General features: G+C 33.4%; 1 protein-coding gene across 3 annotated transcripts; it reads right to left on the bottom strand.

Annotated features, from left to right (window-relative positions):
- Positions 1–3,083: 3,083 nt before the first annotated feature.
- On the bottom strand, positions 3,084–8,049 carry LOC132050504 (CBL-interacting protein kinase 2-like). 3 transcript variants are annotated; one of them, XR_009413435.1, is made up of 3 exons: positions 7,900–8,049; positions 4,092–6,022; positions 3,084–3,409 (listed from the first exon to the last, which is right to left on the bottom strand). XR_009413435.1 is itself a non-coding variant. In XM_059441768.1 (2 exons), exon 2 carries the CDS (start codon positions 5,661–5,663, stop codon positions 4,224–4,226), a length of 1,440 nt encoding a protein of 479 aa, XP_059297751.1. In that variant the 5' UTR covers positions 5,664–6,022; positions 7,900–8,049; the 3' UTR covers positions 3,477–4,223. The 3 variants fall into 3 exon arrangements, 1 of the variants encoding a protein (XP_059297751.1); XR_009413436.1 differs by having other exon boundaries at positions 3,084–3,365; XM_059441768.1 differs by lacking the exon at positions 3,084–3,409 and having other exon boundaries at positions 3,477–6,022.
- Positions 8,050–13,358: the final 5,309 nt, after the last annotated feature.

Below are 13,358 nucleotides of genomic sequence, written 5' to 3'. Positions count from 1 at the left end.
ATTAATCGGATCAATAATTTTCGAATACCAGATGGTTAATAAATAACATCCATTACTTTTGACTCGACAAAAGGGGACCGCAAAGACAGCCCATCAGTAAAGTAAGTTTGGACTCTCCCACTTGTCTTATTTCCTGCTATCGTGAAAGGTCTTTCATTCACCAACCTTAAGTATTTTGACTCATATGCATAGGTTCTTTCCCATAATTTGAGATCTAATATATGATAAACGTGTCTTAACTCCGCAGTCAACAAATTAAACACGTTTGAACTCCAAAATCGAATTACATATATATATCTAGGATAGAAACGGGTTGAGAAGTTTGAAATTTATGAGTTTCTACAGCAATCTCCAAGTAATATACAATGATAACTGAATTCAAAATCAAATATGTAATGAATTTCTTAATACATATAAAAGGTTTGGATAAAATGACTGGGTTATTAACCCATTATAACCGTGGTAGAACGGCCGCCATTGCTTAGGAGCGTGTTAAAGAGTTCAAAAGAGTTTTGAAATTGTAAGAAAGATTGATGACAAAAACACCATAATTCTTCATATGATTAAATTAGTTACTACAAGGTCATAAATTCAAACATACTTAACTTTTCGTTAAATAAGAATGATTATTTCATTAACAATTTGTAATTGTTTAATTGACTTGTATGTGTTGACCTCCCATTTTACTTTGCGATTAAGAAGTTAATTATATGATCATATAGGTATGCTGAGTGAAACTAATAACTCTATTGCAAATGACTTCAGGGATTGGCGACTTATTCATTCAGTGACTTTGACATTCGACGTTCCCAAAATGAAGATTATCGGGTAAATTCAATATAATAGACGCTTGGACCTAAGCTCCGGTTCGTTCCTAAAATGGAGACTATAGGGTAAATTCAATAAATAGATGCTTGGGCCTAAGCTCCTAAACCGGCAAGAAGAAGAAGCAAACCCGAACCCCCGTTATTGCTGCCCTTACAAAAGCTGAGGCAAAAGGATTGAAATTCTCGTCAAATTTTATATAGGCCAGCTACGAGCTTGGAAATCAGGCACACCTTTCAAAAAACTAATACATTTTGATTTTAAAAAAATAAAAAAATCTAAATATGTACCCTATCCCCCTTTCGTCTTATGAAACTAGAACTAGACAGATCAAATTCGAGTTCTTCTAGGAAAATTTCTACCTCGGCATGTAATGTTTTAGCCCAACTTGACAACTTATTTGCGTTAAAATTCCCAAATGGTTGTAATAAACTAATAATTATCTAATTTTTAATATTATGCATCTACTTGAAGGTATGCTGAATGAGAAACAAAAAAGATTTTATATGAAAAGAGCACCGTCCAATTTAGCAAGTAGTGTATAAATAAATATAAAGGTCGCACTTTCCGTTCTAATTTATATCTTGGTATAAAATTCAACCCTTCACTTAGAGAAACCATCACATCAATCTGAACAAGCATTGCAAAGGAATACTCTGTTTACTACCCAAATGCTCCAACGACAAAAACAACATAAATTTCCCAACTCATAGTGATGCACACATTGCAAATAGCATAATTAGCTCTAAATGGATGAAAGATTTGCATATCATGACATAAACTTTAACCACTATTTTAACATGTATTTTTTTTTTTCGCGGAGTGCCCTTCATTTGGGGCAGTTTTTAATTTTTTCCCTTTAAAATTTTTCCCTTCGCCTAATACTCTGAGGTTGTGGGTTCGGACTCCAACTCAGTAAAAAAAAAAAATCACAATGCAGAATTTTGCAAATCTGTACATGCAAATTCCTTTTTGTTTGCGTCGATTGCCCTTCATTTGGGGTGGTCTTTAAGTTTTGCCCTTCAAATTGGTGGTCTTTAAGGTTTGCCCTTCGCTAGGGACCCCTTGATCACGGGTTGAACCCCCGCTCAGTGAAAATTAAATTTTTTTTTTCACAAGGCAAAAGTTGTAAAAAAAGACAGAATTTTTGCCTTTAGGCAGAAATGGGCAGAATTTGGCAGAGTTATAACTCTGCATTTTTTCTGAACTTATGTCTTGCAAATTTTTTTTAAATTTTCGCCTGAGTGGGGGTTTGAACCCGTGACCAAGCGGTTCCTAGCGAAAGGCAAACTTTAAAGACCACCATTTTGAAGGGCAAAACTTACAGACCACCGCGTAACAAGGGCATTCCTGCTAATTGCCCTGCAAATTCTGCATTAACGCAGAATTTGCAAAACTGGCAGCAAAATTTGAGTCTTAAGGACAAAAGTTAAAGACCACCAATTTGAGGGACAAAAATTAAAGACCACCCCCAGCGAAGGGCAATTCTGCAAATTGCCCTAATTTACCATATTGATAAAAGAAAAAGAGCCGTGACTTCTAGTACTTTTCATATTATTTCGAATATTTAAATTTTATTTTTGAAATATTAAATTAATCTAATATGATTTAGGAAGATTAGTCAAATTAACTCTCGAAAAACAAAACGTAATAAGTATTTTGGGACTAAATGCAGTGCAATGTTTAAATGAGAAAATAGTCAAATGCCCCCTCAACGTTCAGTCGGTTTAATTATGACGCACTCAACCTTTGCGGGCGACCTATTACCCCCTGAATTTATTTTTAAAGCATTTCTTTGGCATTAATATGAAAATTTTGAATCAAAATCCAATGCGGCATAAGTTAAGACTCGATTGTGGAAGAATATAGTGATTCACAAGTTCAAATTCAAAGAGAATCAGCTCTTTCTCCATTAAAAAAATTAAGAGTGTAGGAGAAAATTCTAATATTTTGTTTTATTCGAAGAGTGAAATGACCTAAATATGATCGGACTCCTTTGCTTTTTGGCCTTTTGTTCAGTACGTATTTGAATTGTTATCCAACTCACTCAATAAATGTCAAAGAAATGCTTTAAAAATAAATTCAGAGGGGTAATAAATCACTCGTAAAGATTGGATGCGTCATAATTAAACCGTAAACGTTGATGGGGCATTTGACTATTTTGTCATGTTTTAATCATAGATTAGCTTTAGCCCTTGGACAAGAAGACAGATTATTAATTTTCTCCTCAATTTCTTTTCCCAGTTTCCAAACATAGGTTAGTAGAAATTTTAATCATGGATTAGCATTAGCCTCGGACCAAGAAAGCATAGGCAAAAAGGTTAGAAGGAATTCACCCCAAGGCCTATCCACACAGATTAACACACTGCTAGAGTCTAGGCCAAATCACTAGTTTCCTTTTTTACCTTTTTTTTCCTTCAAAATTCACTGGTTCAGGATTTGCGTTACGCATCTGGTATCCAAAGTCCGTTGACTCGACTAGTCAGGATCTGCATTTGCATAGTGTTCATAACATGGAAGCGCTCTTTACACGAGGATTTCTACGCCACGAAACGCCAGCAGATCATTACAAAAAAAAGGCAGCCTAAAATCAGAAGCAAGAAGTGTCATGTCAATCATCCAACTATCAAGGAATATGAAAATAGCAAGAATGATTCAAGCACACACTGACATTTATGAGAGGACACAGAGTATAATAGAAAGCATTTACACTTGAGAGAGATATACCGTACAAACAACACCCTGATTAGGGAGCCTGAACAACAAAATGTATATCTAGACAGTGGCCGAACCAGAAATTCTAACAAGCGAACTTCAAAACAAACAAACAAACAAAAATGCTGAGGTAAAGCAACATTTGAACTCAACTTTGTCACTAGAAAAGAGGATTCAACAATTTATATACACACATAAATATATATATCCAAAACATTCATTTTTACCCTATTAGCACAGTATGACTTTCCGACAAAAGAATTCATCGGGACCCCCCTTTGCATCCACCTAGCTCAGCCCCTGCATCTACCCACGCGCAATAACCAAAGTCCATAACTCCATAACCACTAACATCCAAATAATGGTTCACACCGACTCATCAGCTCAAACCATATATCAATGTGAACTATAACCGCTGACCATTCAAGCCATGGATTACTCCAGACTTATCAACTCCAAACCGCATATAAGTGTGAATCACATATGCAAGTAAGCAAGCAGATATGGACACGGTGCATGGCTAAATAGTTAAACCATGTAATCTCACATACATGAACTATCAGTCACGATGGTTGTCGCCATGGGAGGACTTCACTGCCAGCCTTTGGTAATTTGGTCACAATTTCTTTGCAGGAATATCCAAATGACAAACGACAAAATGTGAGCAAGGCAGTATATGGTAATTAAGGTAACTGCTCTTGCTGAATCACATGTTTTTGGAGAAGCAGTTGTTGTTGCTGTTGTTGCTGCTCCAGAGGTTGTTGCTGGTTATCTAAATTTTTTTGCTGCTGTAGTTGACTATTTGGCTGCTCATTTAACTGTTCTTCTGACTGCTCAGGTTGCTGATCGTCTTGCCAAGTCCAAACAATATCTTGAAGACCTGGTCTTAGGCCCTGGTTCAATATCTGCTGATACTCCATTGTATCCCCGTTTGATTTTTTCACTTCCACCAAATGAAAAGCTTCAACGACCTCGAAGATCTCCACGTCAATACATAAAATCCCCTTTCTTCCTTCCTTCGTACCCTCAAACCTCAATAATCCTTCGCCCCTTTTGCTAACTTTCAACTTAAGACGTTTAGCAATATTTTCCAGCTTTGATATGATCACTGACGCAGGTTTCCACGACGTGAATTTAGCTTCTTTCTTTAAACAAGGTTCCTCAAATAATTTGGATAAATCAAACTTAGCATAAAGGGAAATGATATCAAATGCATTCAACTTCGGAATCCAAGCCGCCACCTCATCTTTCTTTAAACAAGGTTCCTCCGTACTACTTACTTCGTCTACTACAGTAGATTTAGAGGAAACCGAAATTCCCTTCTTGAACCAAGAACTTCCTCTAATTTTTGCAAGTGAAATTCTCGTACTCGGATTCGGATCCAACATTCTCCAAAGTAGTCGTCGGGCTTCAGGCGGAAACCAACTTGGACATTTGAATTCCGCTTTGCCAATCTTCCGATACATCTCCATCAAATTCTCGTGTTCAAACGGAAGATAACCGGCCAACAGAACGAATAACACGACCCCACATGACCAAATATCGGCCTTAGCCCCGTCGTACCCTTTCCTGTTGATCACCTCCGGAGCGACATAAGCCGGGGTCCCACACGTCGTGTGGAGGAGTCCGTCTTGGTGCTTCGACTCAACCAGAGCACTTAAACCGAAATCCGATATTTTTAAGTTTTCGTTTTCGTCTAAGAGTAAGTTTTCGGGTTTCAAATCCCGGTGATAGACACCCCTACTATGGCAGAAATCGACAGCATTTATCAACTGTTGAAAATATTTTCGTGCGATGTCCTCTTTTAGCTTTCCCCTAGCTACCTTGTTAAAGAGTTCACCTCCTTTAGCATATTCCATGACGAAATAAATCTTGGTTTTTGTCGCCATGACTTCATAAAGATGCACGATATTTGGATGTCTGACTAGTCTCATAACAGATATTTCCCGTTTGATCTGATTCATGAGCCCGACCCTGAGAACTTTTTCCTTGTCTATGACTTTGATGGCGACACCCTGCCCAGTCTTGATATTCCTAGCATAGAAAACTTTCGCAAATGTGCCTTGACCTAATAATCTCCCCAATTCATAGCGCTCCATCAGTATGCTTTCTTTTTTCGCCATAAAAAAAACTATCAAACCTGGTAATACTTATTTGCAGAACTTTGATAAATAGTATCACTCAACCATCCACGCACAATTTTTTTTTTTTTTTTAATGCAGCAGGCAATGAACAGTTACTCCATGCACTTTGCGTGTTGGCACAAACAACGATGCTGCGATCGCAGTACCCTGGCTCAATCTTCTCAAGAATGAGAAACGGCAACTCTATTAAGCTCAAAGTCTAAGACGATCAGTTTTAGCATTCCAGACACTAAAACACATCTTTCAGCATTCCTAGGATTCTCTCTTCTCAATGACCGCTAGAAAATGCCCAAAAAGGTGTGAAGTCAAACAATGAGATGAACTTCTGCTGCCCCCTCCTGTAAAAGGTGAAATCAGAGGAAAAGATTTCAGTAGCTGGACAGTCATTATGCTTCCAAGAATAGAAATAAGATTTGAAAGGTAAAGAAATGCATCTTGAGCAAAATTGGTGGTACAGTCAATTCTCTCAATAACAGCATCGTTTGCTGGGATAATTTTGGCTACTATAGTGAAAATGCTACTATAGAGAACATCTAATATAACATAACATGGAAGACCGGTTCCATAGAAAACATTTGAAATGTTATAGAGGATGATTGTTATAGAGAGGTCTGACTATGTAGTCAAACCTCTCTATGACGGTCTTCCTCTATAATAACCTTTTCACTATAAAGACCAAGTTTTCTTTGGAACAAACTTTTTATGTCATGTTATATTATATGATCTCTATAACAACATTTCGGTATAGCAGCTAAAAATTATCCGAACAAACGATACTGTTATAGAGATGTTTGACTGTAGTTATCGATTGATCACATGTCAGTATCTGTTGTGTATTCAAATGAAGGAATTTGAACTATTACTAACGAGAACACCTACGAAAAGGGACCTATAAAGCAACGTGCAATAGAGGAACCATGTGGTTTCTCTAACTTTATGTGAAACAGAAATTGCACACATTTTTGAAGGGAAACTTTGGCACAAAGGTAAGAGTTGTCGTCGTGTGATCAGAAGGTTATGAATCCAAACTATGGAAACAACCTCTAGCAAAATGTAAAATAAGACTGCATACAATAAGCACAATATTTAAAAAAAAAGAAACCAAGGTGCAATAGAGGAACCATATGGTTTCTCTAACTTTATGTGAAATAGAAATTGCACAAGTTTTTGAAGGAAAACTTTGGCACAAAGGTAAGAGTTGTCGTCGTGTGATCAAAAGGTTACGAATCCAAACTATGGAAACAACCTCTTGCAAAATGTAAAATAAGACTGCATACAATAAGCACAATATAATCCGGCCCTTCCCAAACCCCGCGATAGCAATAGCTTTGTGCACCTGACTACCCTTTTTAATTAAATGCACAAATTCCGAAGAATACTCGAGAATCATAATGAATGAAGCTTACTTGACTCTTCCTAATTCCAAGGAAACAAGTGCTAATATCTACTTCAAATTTGTTTAACATGGTAGATACATCAAGAAGAACTGTGTTTGTTATATTAGAAACTTAGGGGTCATTTTATTGCTGGTTAGGAAGGCAGTTTTTCATGTATTAAAACCAGCATAGCTAATATCAAGTTGCTTTATATAAAATTCAGCACACCAACTATAGTGTTCGGTTACCATTTTACAATTGACATAAATAAAACAGGTACAAGTTATGAGTCAATTTACGTGGTATATTATCCAGGGTAGAATAACTAAACCTTGCATAACTAATCTCTGCATAACTAAACCCTGAGTAACTAATCTCCTACATTTCTAGTACCTGCATAACTCTAACCATCAACCAAACAACCCCTTAAGTTACTCAACTAAAAGCCACAGCTAGTATATTCATATCAACAGTAGCTTTAAAATTCATTTTTTGTCTTCTGAAAATAGCTGTAAAGTTTTAACTTCTTCAGCAAAATCCACCATCAAAAAAAAAAAAAAAAAAAAGGAAATCCTGCAATTGGATGTTGATTTAACTAAAAATAGATATCAAGAAGAGGAAAAATAATTAATCAACAATTCAATAATAAGGGTTCTACAATAGCATATCAAACCAACATCATTTCTGTAATAAAGGGCCAATCTTGATTCTTCAACCATATAAATTAGACAAAAAAACAGACACCCAAAATCAAGAATCAAGAAAACAATTCAAATATGATTCTATTTATGCAAAAAAGTATATCAAGAAAGCTATATCAAGAAAGCTGAAATTTTTACCTTAAAAATAGATAAAAGAACAAAAGGGGGAGAAAGAGAAGCCCTTGTAGTAGCTCTAGAAAATAAAGGATTTTTTTTTGCCAACAAAAGTGATGCATACAAGTGGCAAAATTCTATGTGTTTTAGAGCGCTGTAAATACGGCAGGAGGGATGTTTCTCGGTGACAAGGTACATGCTAACGTCACAACAAAGATTTTGATTTTATACAGAATTTAAGAAATAAATATTTTCTCCAGATTAAAAAAAGTATTTACTTAATCATTTGTACATCTTTTAAGAAAATATTAACTTTTAACAAAATAGATAATTTAATTGAACTATCACTAATTAAATAAATATTAAGATTTGATCACGTAACATTTAATAGGGGTAATTTTGAAAGAATAAGGTCAATTGTTTCTTGATTTGGTAAATAGACACTCTTTTTTAACTCAAAAAAGATGGTAAGTGGACACTTTTTTTATCCGAAGGGAGTACTTCATTTTGCTAATTGATGTGATATATTTTTCTTTTTATTCTGTATTAAAAAGAACAATACATTTCTATATTTAAAAATAATTTAACTTAAAACTTTTTCTTTTACTCTTAGTGAAATAATTTAGAGTCACATAAACATTTATAACTTGTTTTAGACCATAAGTTTAAAAAAATCAAGTTCTTTTCTTAAACTCTCGCATGCAGCTTAAACTATATCACATAAATTAGAACAGAAGAAATATAACTTTTGAATTTTGTGATTTTTAAATTAAAAATATGTGAAATATACCAAAAATATCTCTTTAATTTTATAGTCTTAAACATCTCAGGTGAAAAGTTAAAATTAAATATTGTCAATTTTTTTTTTCTTTTTCAATATGCTATAAAAGAAAATAAGATAAACAAATTAAAATAGAGAGAAGTACTTTATTCGAATGTGCCAACAAAAAAAAAAATTGAAAAAAGAAGATACTTTTGTGACCGGAAGTTACGGGAAGAGCTAGTAACTGCCACATGTTGACATGGTAATTTTTTTAATTTGTTTTTTGGTCCTTAGCATGTTGTTTCTTTTTTTCCTTTTTCCGACTTAGCGTGTGCTATTAACACGTTTACTCTTTCTCGCGTTTAATCCATGACTAATAGGAACCCCAAAAAAAAAAAAAAAAAAAAAAACATATCTAGAGGGGATAAAAACATATCTAAACATAAAAAAATAAGTTGGGGTAGTCACTCTCTTATAATTTTTTTAGATAAACTTTAAATGGGTCCCAATTATTTTTTTGAATTTTTTAAGCTATCTAAACAAACAAAAAAAAGAAAACGTTATAAGTGCGTTAAAGTATCATCGGAATTATAAACTATGTGCGTTTACTATCGGAATTATAAACTATTTATCAAAACATACCTTGAAGCTGACTCGAACAAGTGTTTGAATACAAACACCAAAAGGCCGGTGATAGCTTAATTTGCCCATAAAATTTCGTCCACATGCACCTGACTCATTAATTTCTAGATGTGTTTTGATAAGTAATTAGTGATAGTCCAGATAGAAAATGCAAACACCTGATAGTTCAAGTAGGAAACTTGCAAAAAAGTGATATTTTAGTGTGTTTTTAACCATTATCTCTTATTTTTTTAATTTACCAATTAATTTATTTAATTATCCACGTGGAGTGTCACTTAGCATCATTTAAAAAAAAAAAAAGAGTGTACACCGTGAATCATCAGAACTAATCGAGGTTTGTTTTGATAAATAGTTGGTGATAGTTTAGTTAGGAGACTCGCCAAAAAAAGTGATACATCAGATGTGTTTTTTACTATAATTATCCCCCCAAAAAAAAAAAAAACTCTCGACACAAGTAGCGACAAAATTAGAATTTTCATAAAGAGAATTTAAAATATAAGAAATAAATATACGAAGAAATTAAGAAAATTCAACATTTACTATAAATTATTTTAATGTTATATATACAATCTAACTTTCCAGGGAATGAAATTCAATGAATTTTCTTTCACCACTCAGTAGGCGTTTGGACATGCGATTTCATCTCAAATTCGCGATTTTCTTTCACCACTCGATAGGCATTTGGACATGCGATTTAAATGAAATCCCAAATCATTTCAAAAGATGAAATCCCAAATCATCCAAAAAGGCATGATTTAGGATTTGAAATCATGATTTCTAAAAATATAAATGTAAAATTTGATCCATACATTTATATTTTGTAAAAAAAGACCCATAAGTTGATAGATATATTTACCAATTATGTTTATCAACCATTTATATTAAATATTAATATGCAAGTTGGTAAAATATATTTACCGATCATGTTTACTATGTGAGAGGATTATATTAACGAGTAGTTACATTACTATTCATGTTAAATTTTCCTTTTATTGAACTAAAGTTTGATCAATTGATGTTGTATTTTTAGAAAGATGCTTACGTAGCGTATTAATTTTATTATGAACTATGATTTACTCATTTGGTAAGATTGTATAAGATTTGAAATTTTTTTGATGGTTTTCACAACTTGTGGGGTTTTATGTTTATAAAAAAAATTGCAACTTAAGAAATTCAAATTGCATGTTCAAACATGATTTCATTTAAGAAATTTAAATTGCATATCCAAACATAATTTCATCTCATGAGATGAAATTATGTCCAAACGGCTACTTAGCTCCAGCCCTAAGGTACAAGACAAATGGTGAATCGTGACGGTATATTTGTGTGGGACAAAATTATGATGAACTTGTGACAGCTTTGTTACAAAATTAATTAATATAGACTATTCATGACCGCGTAAGATCTATCGCAATTTTACCACAGATTTCTAATGGACGTGAGAATTACATCACAGATTTTTAACAAGACAATTTCTTCAAAGAAAAATAAAGTTTGTAACTGGTCATCCAGCTGACAAATTTGTTTCAATAAAAATTGTAATTTAATAATACTGGATTAAATATATTTCAGTGGTATTGGTCTTTATCTGAATATTCTTGGCTCCTAGACTATACCAAACAACATGCATTTTGCATATTCTAATTGTGATATAATTTTCCTTCTTCAGGAGCAAGCTACACACTTCATGAAAAGTTGTCTTAACGTGTGGACATGATTGAATTCCTTTGAAGTCTTCTATGTAAACTAATGCAATTAATTCGATAGTATAATGACTTAGACAAGACCATGTACCTACCTAGAGGACAAATGTAAAGCTAATTACACAATGGCCCTACCATCATGTAACTTTTCTTTTTTCCACACTCTGTCTAGTAGTGTATGTTTTAAGCTCGACTTATCCGAATTTATTTTAAAGTCTCATTTTGGTACGTAAAATGCTTCCTATTAAAGATAATTTTATTTTAAAGACTTAACGCATGACCTCTAATTAAGAATTGATGTATATTAATTTACTATTCTACCACAATTTTTGACAGTATCATGATCTCTACTTATTTTAATATCAAATATAACAATAACAACACCAATTTCAATAAAGATTTCTTATTAAAATTGACTGGCTCTAAAGAAGATGATGGTTCTGGAACACCACTTGCACGGATCCAAAAGACATTTGAAAACATTTTCCTAGTTTTGCTGTCATCCCCTTTATACCTAATTTTTGGACCCCCTTTGTTTAATTAGTTGCTCTTTTTTCCTTTGGGTGTTATTACTTTCATTGTTTTTAAGCTTGAATTCAGGTTGACTAGTATCTAATCCACCTCACATAACATGGTAACGAAGTAGTCAAATTTAACTATGTTTAAAAAAAGACGTCAAATTTAATTATATATAACTATAATTATGTCTCAATGTTAAGCAGGATCGAATGTGATGTTTATTTGATTTTCTCTTATAATGTGAGACTCTCAGTGATACACAACTCTATCGATGGTCTTCACCAAGTTCTATCAAGGGGGTCATTTGCACTTTTGTCCCTATTTTGTGTTGGTCTTTAATTTTTGTCCTGGGCTGGTTCAAATTTTTTCCTTTAAAATCGAATTACTGCTTAGAGGAGAATAAATTATGCATCATAATATTCACAAATTATGTCTGCGACCTTAGAGAACCTATGCCCCTCTAGGCATATGTTCAATTTTGAAGGACAAAAATTAAAGAACAGCCCCTTTGAAAAGACGGTCTATTTGAAGGGAAAATCCTGCAATCAGTTTTTTGCGCGGATTAGCCTTCATTTGATGTGGTCTTTAATTTTTATCCTTCAAATTGGTGGTCTTTAAGTTTTAACCTTCGCCTAATACCCCGATATTGTGGGTTCGAATCCCAGCTCAGTAAAGAAAAAAATTCGCAAGGCAGATGTTTAGATTCGCAAGGCAGCAAATTCTGCCTTAAGGCCAATTAATGCAGAGTTTTGAAGGCGAAACTCTGTCTTGCGAATCCAAACTTTACTTTGCGAATTTTTTTAAAATTTTTAACTGAATCGGAGTTTGAACCCAAAATCAAGATATTTTTAGTGAAAATAAAAAATTAAAGACTGCCAATGTGAGAGGCAAAAATTAAAGACCACCCCAGCGAAGGCAATCCTGCAAATTGCCCTCATGCAATTATTTCCTATCATGGTCATCAGAACAAAGTACTCGATGTGGGCCTAATAAGTTGGACTATAACACTATAGTAACGAGTATGGAACTTAAATGTCGCGTAGAGTAATCAAAGACCAAAGTAATAGTTGAAAACTAAGTTTACAAAAACGATACTTTTTTATGTGCTACAGGTGGTTAGGCTAACAACCCTCGCTAAAACCCATTACCCGAGCTTTAAAAAGAATTAAAAATTTGAAATATTTTTTTTTGAACAACGCACCGAAGAAAGGGTAAAGTACGTATATACATATTAAGGAGAAATATTTACGAAATATAGCGATAATTTTCTATTTACAAACATAACATTACAAATCCGATGCAAAACATACTTTTTTTTTAAAAACATTATTTTAAAATATTTTTAATTTTTTAATTTTTTTAATCTTTAAAATAAAAAAATTATTTTTTAAAAAAAATTTATGTATGAAATGTGTATATCTCGTATATCTCGCTAAAGGCTTCGCCTCAAAATTTAGTGCATGAAAACGGTATGAAAAATATATGAAATGTGTATATCTCGTTCAAGGCTTAAAAATTCCGCTCGAAATTGTGTGTATGAAAACGGTATGAAATTTGTATCTCGCTCAAGGCTTAGAATTTTGATCACATTTTCGTGTATAAAGTTCATCTTAAATTTCTGTAAAATTAATACAACTACAACAACATTTTATACAACTTTGGTACAACATTCAAGACTTAAAATAATCGCTCAAATTTTTGTGTATGAAATGTGTATATATTGCTCAAGGCTTAAAAAGTTCGCTCAAATTTTGTGTATGAAAAATATATGAAATGTGTGTATCTCGATCAAGGCTTAAACACTACGCTCAAAATTTTATGTATGAGAATGGTATGAAATGTGTATATCTCACTCA

Source organism: Lycium ferocissimum, chromosome 3 (genome assembly GCF_029784015.1).
Source record: "Lycium ferocissimum isolate CSIRO_LF1 chromosome 3, AGI_CSIRO_Lferr_CH_V1, whole genome shotgun sequence".
In the NCBI taxonomy this organism is placed as follows: domain Eukaryota; kingdom Viridiplantae; phylum Streptophyta; class Magnoliopsida; order Solanales; family Solanaceae; genus Lycium; species Lycium ferocissimum.
Note: the sequence above shows the minus strand (reverse complement) of the source record. Positions and strands in the feature narration are given on the sequence as shown.

Excerpts from the sequence above, each read along its gene's own strand:
- LOC132050504 (XM_059441768.1), bottom strand. The coding sequence starts at position 5,663 with ATGGCGAAAAAAGAAAGCATACTGATGGAGCGCTATGAATTGGGGAGA.